The sequence below is a fragment of the Biomphalaria glabrata genome, chromosome 7 (assembly GCF_947242115.1).
Source record: "Biomphalaria glabrata chromosome 7, xgBioGlab47.1, whole genome shotgun sequence".
Classification (NCBI taxonomy): Eukaryota; Metazoa; Mollusca; class Gastropoda; family Planorbidae; genus Biomphalaria; species Biomphalaria glabrata.
Genome location: NC_074717.1, coordinates 34,857,097 through 34,869,190, shown reverse-complemented (window position 1 = coordinate 34,869,190; position 12,094 = coordinate 34,857,097). Strand labels below are relative to the sequence as shown.

The 12,094-nt window shown below is 35.9% G+C and overlaps 1 protein-coding gene across 5 annotated transcripts in view; it reads left to right on the top strand.

Annotated features, from left to right (window-relative positions):
* LOC106069039 (epithelial splicing regulatory protein 1-like) overlaps positions 1 to 12,094 on the top strand; it is an 89,774-nt gene that overhangs the window by 46,684 nt on the left and 30,996 nt on the right. For all 5 annotated transcript variants that reach the window (XM_056036378.1, XM_056036381.1, XM_056036379.1 and 2 more), the window contains exon 4: positions 433 to 658. In XM_056036378.1, the coding sequence (XP_055892353.1) occupies positions 433 to 658 (226 nt within the window). The remainder of the gene's footprint in view (positions 1 to 432; positions 659 to 12,094) is intronic.

Here is a 12,094-nt window from a genome sequence, read left to right as displayed (position 1 = left end):
ATGGTAAGACGAAAATTAAGGGGACGGTTAAATAAATCAGTTCCTACTTAATGTTCAAGAAACATGGTAAACTAAACCTACATGCTTTATTTGTCTTTGAAAGTAAAGAGGGGGGAATTACCAGCATGGGAAATGTGTTAACAGCTTCGCTAAACCAGCTATACAGCTATGTATGATGTATCAGCTCGAAATAAATTATTCAAAATTTTTACTTTTGGTTTTGACTATGACGAAAGCACGAGCCAAAAGTAGGAATTGAAAAAAAAAATATTTGAAACAAAATTTATTGCAAAAGACCGGTCCTGCCCCCGCCCTCTTTTTTTTTTCACTTGAGACCTATTTATTAGATAAAAGTATGCTATGAATCACTTAATAATCTAAGTTAATGTTGGCTGTAGGCCTACATAGATCTAATTACTTCTTTCTTTCTAGTTTGACAGATTTCTCAGTGCTAAAGGAGTACACCCGGAACACGGAGGACGGTCATTCTATCTGCTGACCGATGGTCAAGCCCACCTCAGACAGTGCATACACCATGAGTGTTGCAAAAAGAACATTCCATTGCCCACATATTTTTACAAGTTTTACGACATTAGGAAGGAATTCAAAAAGTTTTACAAGACGGAACCCATGCCTTCATTGAAGACAATGATTGACTGTATCCTTTCATTTTTTTTATTTTTTTTTAGGGAGGGGTGGCAAAGAAAGGTGGGAATTCTGCAATAATTAGAGCCTTCTGCTGTAGCTTGGCACTACATTCATCCTTAATCCTCAAAATCTAAGACATTGCCATTACTATTAATAAAATTGACCAATAAGTGTCAATAACATACTAAACATTTTTTTTCTAACCAAATTTACATAACGCTGTGGAAAATAGATCTAGTTGGCTTGATTGAAGCCACCAACTATACTAGCAACATAAATCAACAAACAAAACACAATATTGAGTCCTAGGTTTTAAATTTGGCCCCCGCGTCGTGCTCTCCCTGGCACACACAAAGTACACGTTTCAATTGCTGTACTACATCCCACGTGCTGTTTATCCTCTCCAGAGAAAGACAACCGAAAGTGCGAGGCCCTTTTGCACAAAGACATTCCCTTCTAGAAGGAACTAATCGGCTCAAGACTCAAATGAGGAAGCAATATTTCTTATTGACTGAACGACAATCGTCCCATCGGGCGGTCAGATTTACTGAGCAGTCCTGCTGACCGTAGCACAGTTCAATACTTGTCGAAATCCGCTTTAAACCTAGATGTAGACGTAGTAACATAATAAAAAAAAAACTTGTTTAGAGTGGGAATGTTTTATTAGCTTTCTGCTTGTAAGTAGAAGATTGTTGCCAGTTAAACTGCCCATATGCATGAAATCAATTGAAAGGGATGTTTTAAATTAATAGTAAAGGAATCAATAGAGCAGCACACACACACGAAATAGAAATGTATAAGTTTAAAAAAAAAAGGGGCAGATGATGTAAATGTGTTTTTGTGGCTCACGGTGAACGTCATGTGGCCAGCTCTGTCTCGTCACTCATCTCATGCATCAGTTGCGCCTCTATTTATACATGCAGTGCAGCAATTTAAAAATAGCATCTTAGTCATAAGGCATTATTACATCCGTTAAATCACTACTCACACTCACACGCATAAATACTCTAAACCTCACATGTATACTGTTTAGATAATTATTTCTTTCTATTTCATTCTTTTTTATTTCTCTTTTTTCGTTTTTTCTAGCTCTTTCCTTTTTCTCTCCTTTTCTCTCTTTTTCTTTCTCTCTCTCTCTCTCTCTCTCTCTTCTGTCTCTTTCTTTTTTTCTCTATTCCTCTTTCTTTCTCATTTCTCTTTACTATTTGTCATTCTTTTTCTTTCTACCTTGCCCCGCTCCCTCTCTCTCTCTCTCTCTCTTTCTCTCTCTCTCTGTTACACTTTCTCAATCCTCATTGTAACACACACACATAACACTTACAAACGACCCGTCTCTCATGTTGTACGCCCCTGTCATCTCTCATAACAAGAAACCAGCGAGTTATCTCTTAGTGAGCTGGAAGTCAGGCCTTTGATGTCTCTGTAGATACTTCGTCTGCTGAACTGCCTTCCCCTGCAGACATTTTCACGTTATTAGCCTATAAATAGCTCAGTTTGACAAGTTGACTGTGGCTTGCAAACACAAGGGTAGGGTGAACGGGAGTAGGATTACTACTCGAGTTCCAATACACACCCAACCCCAGCTCCCCCAAAATTATACCTTTCATGTAAGTATTTGGGTAACTTACGGGCTCAGTTAGCCAAGGTGCCTTTTTTCTTTCTTTTATCCCAACAGGCGACTAGATCCAATTACCGACAGATCTAATTATTTGTTTACTTGAAAAGGCCAACATTTCTGAAAACGTTCATATTTTGAGCTCATAGCATCCAGTCAGTGCTGGGAATGTTTTTAAAGTAAAAGGTCTATTATTTGACAAAACAATTAAATAAATATAGTGGCCAAAACTCTTTATCATTTAATGCTTTTAATTATATAATCAAACGTCTCTCTGCCTATGAGTTAGTTTTGTATTTCACTTTCTGGCGAGGCATTTTGAAACAGCCTGGGATCTTTGGGTTATTCTGAGCTATTCTTTACCAAACACTTGACAAGACCTTTCCAAAGAGCATCTCCAGGTAAAAGGTGGAGGCATCTTATATCGGAAACAAATCTCACAAAAACAGAACAATCAGGCATCTGTTCCTACTAAAGACATGCTCACGCAGAGAACAATTCAAGAGGAAGTGATACCCGATACAAAGCTCACAATCATTCATTACCACCACACACACCGTCTCTCTCTCTTTCACACACACACACTGTCTCTCACACACACACGTACATGCGCGTTGTTTTCACATGTGGTAGATCTTTTGATGTGCGTCTAGGTTCTTACCAACCTCTTGCTAAACAATGTCTCTGGGAACGCTAGGTCTCAACTAGGAGAGAAACCTTCCAATGATGTCATTTGACGTATTTTTCCCCTTTTCAAATACTCTCGTCTGGTTTTCTCATTGCCAGGGTTGTTTTAGGGTTTTTTTTTTTTGTTTTTTTGTCTTTGTTTTTTTTTAATATTTCGTCACGAGTCATAAAAGAGATTAATGGTCGTCCCCCCACCTAAAAGTTGAGGGGAAGGGGAAGTAATTCTACAGGTAGAGCTAGGGCAGTAGACATCTGACTGAACTGCTGGACCTGAAATGAGTTTTCCCCCCTTGCTCCAGAGTGAGTGACAAGGAACGATATTATCTCAAATTGGATTAGGTGCTAATGGAGGGCAACAGAAACGTAACATGTATCCCCCCCCCCCCAAAGTGGGATTACTTCTTGTCTGTAGTGTCTCGTCCACATAAAGTCATGTCTTAAATAAAAACAAAATGGCATTCACTATGAAAACAAAATCACATACACTAAAACAAAATCACATACACTAAAACAAAATCACATACACTAAAACAAAATCACATACACTATGAAAACAAAATCACATACACTATGAAAACAAAATCACATACACTAAAACAAAATCACATACACTATGAAAACAAAATCACATACACTATGAAAACAAAATCACATACACTATGAAAACAAAATCACATACACTATGAAAACAAAATCACATACACTATGAAAACAAAATCACATACACTATGAAAACAAAATCACATACACTATAAAAACAAAATCACATTCACTATGAAAACAAAATCACATACACTAAAACAAAATCACATACACTATGAAAACAAAATTACATACACTATGAAAACAAAATCACATACACTATGAAAACAAAATCACATACACTATGAAAACAAAATCACATACACTAAAACAAAATCACATACACTATAAAAACAAAATCACATACACTATGAAAACAAAATCACATACACTATGAAAACAAAATCACATACACTATGAAAACAAAATCACATACACTAAAACAAAATCACATACACTATGAAAACAAAATCACATATTCTATGAAAACAAAATCACATACACTATAAAAACAAAATCACATACACTAAAACAAAATCACATACACTATAAAAACAAAATCACATACACTAAAACAAAATCACATACACTATAAAAACAAAATCACATACACTATGAAAACAAAATCACATACACTATAAAAACAAAATCACATACACTATGAAAACAAAATCACATACACTAAAACAAAATCACATACACTATGAAAACAAAATCACATACACTATGAAAACAAAATCACATACACTATGAAAACAAAATCACATACACTATAAAAACAAAATCACATACACTATGAAAACAAAATCACATACACTATGAAAACAAAATCACATACACTAAAACAAAATCACATACACTATGAAAACAAAATCACATACACTAAAACAAAATCACATACACTAAAACAAAATCACATACACTATAAAAACAAAATCACATACACTAAAACAAAATCACATACACTATAAAAACAAAATCACATACACTATGAAAACAAAATCACATACACTATAAAAACAAAATCACATACACTAAAACAAAATCACATACACTATGAAAACAAAATCACATACACTATGAAAACAAAATCACATACACTATAAAAACAAAATCACATACACTATGAAAACAAAATCACATACACTAAAACAAAATCACATACACTATAAAAACAAAATCACATACACTATGAAAACAAAATCACATACACTATAAAAACAAAATCACATACACTATGAAAACAAAATCACATACACTAAAACAAAATCACATACACTATGAAAACAAAATCACATATTCTATGAAAACAAAATCACATACACTATGAAAACAAAATCACATACACTATGAAAACAAAATCACATACACTATAAAAACAAAATCACATACACTATGAAAACAAAATCACATACACTATGCCCAGACGTGTAAGGTTTGTGTACCGTATGTTAATTATACTTTTAATTCTTTTTTTTTTCCTTTTCGTTGGATGGTAGGTTGTGTTATGTGTCCACAATATGTTGAAAAGTATATGTCAAAATTCGTTTGTAACGGATTCCGTGAGCAACACTTGAGTTTGATATAGGTGATAGGTTACCTAGCAACAGCATAATGGCATCAATGTACATAACAAATCCAATGTGCATTAATGGCTCTTTTTCTTTCGGGGGTAAAGAATTCACTTTCAAAGATTTGGCACATTTAAAAAAGATTTTCTCATTTCTTTTTTCTTAACTGGTATTGTTCTTCTACTTTAAAGTTGTAAAAAAATTGCCTTGTAGTTTCATCTTTCGACTTTTAAAACTCTGAAGCCAAAGCTACTTGTAAATTGTGTGTTATATTTGTTTCGTTTAAGGGTAGGTTACTCTGGACCAACTTATAGATTTTGACAAATCAAAGCAAAGTTTTGTCTGATTAGAGTGTTGTATTAAACAGCAATTACCAGCAGTATAAAAATAGCCATAGCCTATATAATTCTATATTATAAGCGCAATAAATAACTGTATTTTTATAGATAGATCTAAGTGTTTCTGTTTTGGCACCTGGCCATTATTATCCTTTTTGGTTGTAAAATTGTTTTCAGTTTAACTTATTTGAACGTTCTGGTGAAAACAAATGTCTAAAAAAAAAAATAACTCTAACAATTGGAAGCGATGAGTCGTGGGCCATTGATCAGGGAAACCATCAACACAAAATAGATCTAGATTGAGTGCAACAATTTATTTTCAGAATTGAAGATCACAGTTTTACTTAGACTTAGGTCATCCCGCGCCGTTCGGCGCATTGGGCGGCAAGCTGTCTCCACAAAGATCTTGTCACTGGCATTGTCTGAAGCCTCCTCCCACTTGGTGTCCTCTGTTCTGAGTTCCTCCATGAAAGTATGGTCATACGAGGACGTCCCTGTTTGCGCTTCACTCGTATTGGCCTCCATGTCATCGCAACTCTTGGTATGCGTAGTTCATTTTGTCGTAGAACATGTCCCGCAAACCTCATGCGACGCCTTGTCACAACCTCACTAAGTGTTCGACTCCCAGATCAGCATAGGATTTCCCTGTTTGAGACCCGATCTATATAATTGACTCCCAAAATCCGTCTCAGATCATAGTTTTATACGCATACAAATGTTGTCTATCACCAAATGAAACCAATGCCTATCGTCCAGTCTTTATATTTCTATGTCAATGGATAAAACCTAAGACATTAAATAAGACTTTAAAAAACAACATTTAATGATGTAGGCCTAGCCTTAAAGGAATGTTATCAAATATTAGGGGAAAAAATGAAAATGAAAGATAGGCTTTAAACCTAATCTGATTGATCAGTAAGTTTGAGCTCATCCAGAGATAGCTCCATACTGAACGACTTTAACATTTGCAAAAATAAACTGGTGAGGATGTGACTTAGATGCTGAATGTGAGAGACTTAAGAGAGACTACGCTAATGACTACCTTTTTTTGTTTTACCTGTATCGTGCACCGCTAGTAGCACGACAGACTGACATTTCTCTACAGACAGAAAACATCCCTCGACATTTAAGAATAACCTTGTCTGCGCCAACTGTCAACTCTGCCTAGCTAGCCAACGAGGCCTGGCTAACGCTGAAATGAGTTTATAAAAAAAACAACCGTGTATAAACATTCGCCCGTTGACCGTTAGCAGGGCACCTCACTACCTGTAGTCAACATAGCAGGTCTTAGTTCTCAGTCGTTTGTATAACAAGAATGCCCATTAAAGGTACGAGCATGTCACGTAACGTCAGCCTGCCCCATCACCTTAAACCTACACAACTGTTGAGACCTTAACATTCGACAACATACAGAAAAACAAGTGCAAAGGCCAATAACTCCTCTTTTTTATGTAGTTTAAAAACCAATAAAGCATAGTGAAACTAAAACCTTGTATGTGCAGGTCAAATCATGAAGAGAAGATGTTCATATTGAAGTAACGTCTGTATTATATAAGATAAGATAAGATGAAAATAGGATAACTTGCCCTCGAAAATATAGTTCAGAAAAACAAGTGTAAAGGCCAGTAACTCCTCTATTTTGTTTTTAATTTTAAACCAATAACGCATAGTAAAACTAAAACCACCTTGTATGTGCAGGTCAAGTCATTAAGAGAAAATGTCAGTGGAAAATAGGATAACTTGCTAAGTTGCCCTCGAAGATATATTTCAGATGACTCTTGCAAAAGGTTGAACTATGTTTAAGAAGAATGAGCGAGAGATTGGGAAATAGCCGAGATAGAAATGCTCTAATATAGTTAGCCCTTGTAATTGAGCTAGACACAACCGATACTCCCAACACGTTCAAACAACTGAGCTGGAGACTAGCCGCGTACCGTTTCCTTTTTATTTTTTTTACAAAGCTTACATCAACTCACTCTGGTAAAAAGTTTGTACACGTCACTTCTCCCACAGCCCATTCTCGGATCAAGTTGAAAACTTGGCAGTTATTTATTGTACGTAACAAAATACGAATTAGTGTAAAAATGAACAAAATGAGTGAATTGATTATTAACAATTAATTATTCTGTTTGATACCAATAAAGGAAATAAATCCTACAATATATACATGTATCGCTTAATAGTCCACTTAGGTAATTGTACACGTAATTCTCCCACACCCATCCTAGGATCAAGTTCAAACTTTACACAAATATTTACTGTACCTAACACGAATAAACAATAAATTAACCAGTTAGTGAATTAAATTGGTAATATTTTTTATATCGAATAAGGGAAATAACTTATAAATTATATAGATATATTGGTGTAAGTGCGGATTGCTTCCCATTAAATAGGTTATTTTTTAAAGGATTTTTTTCTATTTTGCTTGTTTGTTTTTTTCGTATAGTGCTAGAAAATATTTTTTTTTATGTATGTTAGTAAAACGAAAGTTTGACTCACTACCAATCCAACTTCATTCTGTGCCCAATGCCCAATGCTGACAAGGTGAGATTGATTCAATGCAAGTTTTTACAACCAATTCAGTTGGTTCCTATGTTTGACATCATGCCTTTACATTATACACAAATCTCTGACCTCCTTGTCCATTTCCCTCACATCCCTTGGGATCTCCTCTGTGTCCACTCTACTCCCCTTCCCCCCCCCCCCCATCTCCCTGATCTGCGGTTTAGCTTTAAGCGCCCCCCCCCCCCATTTCACATCCCCCCAAACCACCAATGTAAGGAAGGCGAAGTATGCACACCATCTTTGTGATAAGCTTATGAGGGGCTTACCTGAACTCCAAAGGGCGCTATACTTACCTGGTGATGAGTCACTTTTGTATTAGCCCCCCCCCCCCTGGCATCTGTAGAACGTGTACTCCCTCTCCCCACCCTCTTTTTTGTTTTTGGAAAAAAAGGGGGGGGGGTGGAAGAAACTTTTTTTCATTCCCTACTTCTTTTTATGTTCCACTTTTTGTGGATGTTTTTTTATTAAATCCTTAAAAAGTGTCAGCCTCCCCCCCCCTCCGTCATCCATTTCTCCTCTCCCATTCCTATATTGCAACCCCCCCCCCTCTGTCCTTCCAAAGCCTCTTGGCATCTTCTTGACATCGCATAGTTTTGTCAGTCGATTTAAAATCAATATTTAAAGTGTCGCAATTCGGAAGGCAGCAATAGTAAGGGAGAAAGCAGGGTCGAGCTGTTTGGTCGAGGTAGCAATAGCCATGGAGAAAGCAGGGTCTATCTATTCTAGTTAGTATAGGTAGCAATAGTTGGGGGGGGGGGTAAAGCAGGGTAGGTTGAGGAGGTAGAATAATTGCCAATTACAAAAGCTTCATTTTATCGCTATAAGCTTAAACGAAATCAAGCAATGATAATTGACATAATTATCTTCAGATGAACGAACTCATTAGCATGTACAACAGCATAACTTGATATAGATTCAACACATTCTACATTGCTACAATTGAACTTAGCACCATGTAGATTATGGACTATGTTATGGAACTATAACATGCACATAGTCTGATCTATCTATATATATATATTCCTGTATCGTATCAATAAAATCATGTTAAAGTTTAGAACTGATAAAAAAATATTGTTTCTCCAATAATCTGAAGGAAAGTCCGAAATTTGAAAAAATCAAAACAAAATGAAATAAAAAAAAGTTAAAAGTATTTGACTTTATAATAAAGTTGAAACCTTGAACTTATCAATAGGTAAGACAAGCAATAGCTTATGGACCCCAATAAATAGTAATCACTGATATCTGGACTTATAAAAGACCCAGAAGAGACCCTATATCTGAAATAGCTTAGGACCTTTTCAAGTCTAAATACGGCACTGGCTGGAATTCTCCCCCACCCCAAACCTTCTTGTCTTTATGCCTATATTCCCTATTCACTTTTTGGGGCGCACATTTTGAGTGCGCCCTCAGAGTACGTCAAGTTTGTCTTAGATCTAAGAGCGTTAAGAAATGTTTGCAATAAATTGGGGCTGTAGGTAAAACGGTTTAAGCAAATACTGTTGACATCCTGGAGGTCTGACATTAATGACAATGACATCCGATTTGTAGATCTTTCGAAATTTTTCTTTTACGTAATGGAGATTTTGCATCAATGGCAGATTACTATAAAAAATAGTTAGATTTTTTTTTCTTATGATTAAACGATACATAAAATTTATTTTTATTTATTTATTTTTTTTTGCTTTTTAGCACTGAAAAGTAACATTTTTAAAGCTAGTTTGCTTGTAGCACAAAGTTTATTAGTATTTCATTATAGTCATTGCAGAGGCATAGTGAACAAAACGTGCTCCCGGGGCATCATGCCGCCCTTACATTCCTCTCGCTACGCCTCTGAGTCATTGACATAGTTTATTTATCCATTCATGATAAAATTTCCAATCTTCTTCTTTAAATTTTCTAACGTTTTTATTCATGTTTTCATATATTGCCACCACATTTCTCCAGATCTACTTTTTTACTTTATTTTCTTGATTAAAGAAGAAAAACATTAAAAATACTTTTTTCAAAAAGACAAAAGAACGAACTCACTAATTCTTATGCATAATACACACATACATTTATACATACGCATTAATTGCAATTGTTTTATTTCTTATAGACATAATGTTCTGTTATCGAATTGAAGGGCCTAGATCAAGAAGGTCAAGTCACAATTTGGTCAGTTCGAGAAAAAAGGCAAAAACGCTATTTTTTTTTTAAGTTCCTCTTGATATTTGGTTCTTGTGGGTTATGAACTAAAATTTAGTGATTCCATTCTTAATTGGCAATTTTCCACTGTGCTATCTTAGGGATCTGGAGCTATTCTCCATAATTTACTATTATGTCTTTCTAATTAGGAGGTCAAGTCCAAAAGGGACTATGTACACATATCTACACTTCAACACACTCCATTTTCATTAAAATTTGACTTAACCACCTTCTTGCACTAGTACCTTCTACTGACGTCTCGATATTTTATGTTTTTATTTGCACTTTCTTTAATTACTCTTCGGTTGTGGTCCAATACCTTGTCCTGAAGACGAGGCTTCCTTCAATACGCCGTTCTGAAGACGAGGCTTGCCTCAATACCTCGTTCTGAAGACGAGGCTTCTTTCAATGCCTCGTTCTGAATACGAGGCTTGCCTCAATACCTCGTTCTGAGAAAGACCCTTGCTTCAACCAAAAAGTTTCTGTCAAACTTTAATGTTCTTCTAGATTTAACTAGATCTATTTGTCATACACTATTAGATGTCAAGTTTCAAAACGCTCCAGAGAATAAACTTTGATAGACATTTTAAGACTATTAAAAACATTTTTTTAATCTCTGTTCATTAAAGATTAACACATGATTAACTTTATCAATGAGGAGTGAGGGTGAATGATAGTTGACAACAGAAATTAAAGACATAGTCATCGGGAGGATTATGCTCAAAATCGCAAGTCAACTGTGACTTTATTTTATGCGGAGATCACAATGACTGATGTTACGTCATCTTTCATAAGGGCATGATGACGTGTCTATCAGAATTTTGTTTCGATATAAGATTATAGGTTATAGTTTTTTAAGCATCGGTAGTTTTCTTTCTTAGACATATTTGTATTGATTTATTAATCCCCTTTCTTTCGCTAAGATTAGAAGCGCATTTTGTCTCCTTAACTCCGTAATGAGGCGGATGATGTATCAATCTCAGGTCTCTTGGATGTTCCCCAATCACTATTTCCAAGAATGCTTGTATCTGTATGATCTTGAAGCAAAGCAGCGTAAGAGTATGAAGCTGAGCTTTTAGTTCCATGTTTTAATCTTCAAAAATGTGATATTCAGAAGGAAATCCAAGCACTGGTGGATCCAGAACTTTTGAGTGGGGGGGGGCGATTTTTTTCCAAACCCTAACCCTAATGCCAAGTAAACCCTAACCCTATGCATTCACGTGCTTATATATATATATATATATATATATACATGAGCATTTTTTTAAAAGCAGCATTTCTCAACCTTTGGTGAAAAACAAACCAACTGGGGCATCGCTATAAGGTTTTCAAGTGGGGTTCGGGGCGAAGCCCCGACGGCAAAAGCGTTTTCTTGCTTTTTTCACTGCAGAAAAGTATTCTCCTGACATTTACAGCTCATTATTCATCAATGGAGTTCGGGGCGATTTCTTGCGTTCTTCACTGTAGAAACGCATTCTCCTGACATCTACAACTCATTATATATCAATGGAGTTCGGGGCGAAGCCCCGACGACAAAAGCGTTTTCTTGCATTCTTCACTGTAGAAACGCATTCACCTGACATCTACAACTCATTATTTATCAATGGAGTTCGGGGCGAAGCCCCGACGCCAAAAGTGTTTTCTTGCATTATTCATTGCAGAAACGCATTCTCCTGACATCTACAGCTCATTATTCACCAATGGAGTTCGGGGCGAAGCCCCGACGGCAAAAGCGTTTTCTTGCTTTTTTCACTGCAGAAAAGTATTCTCCTGACATTTACAGCTCATTATTCATCAATGGAGTTCGGGGCGATTTCTTGCGTTCTTCACTGTAGAAACGCATTCTCCTGACATCTACAACTCATTATATATCAATGGAGTTCGGGGCGAAGCCC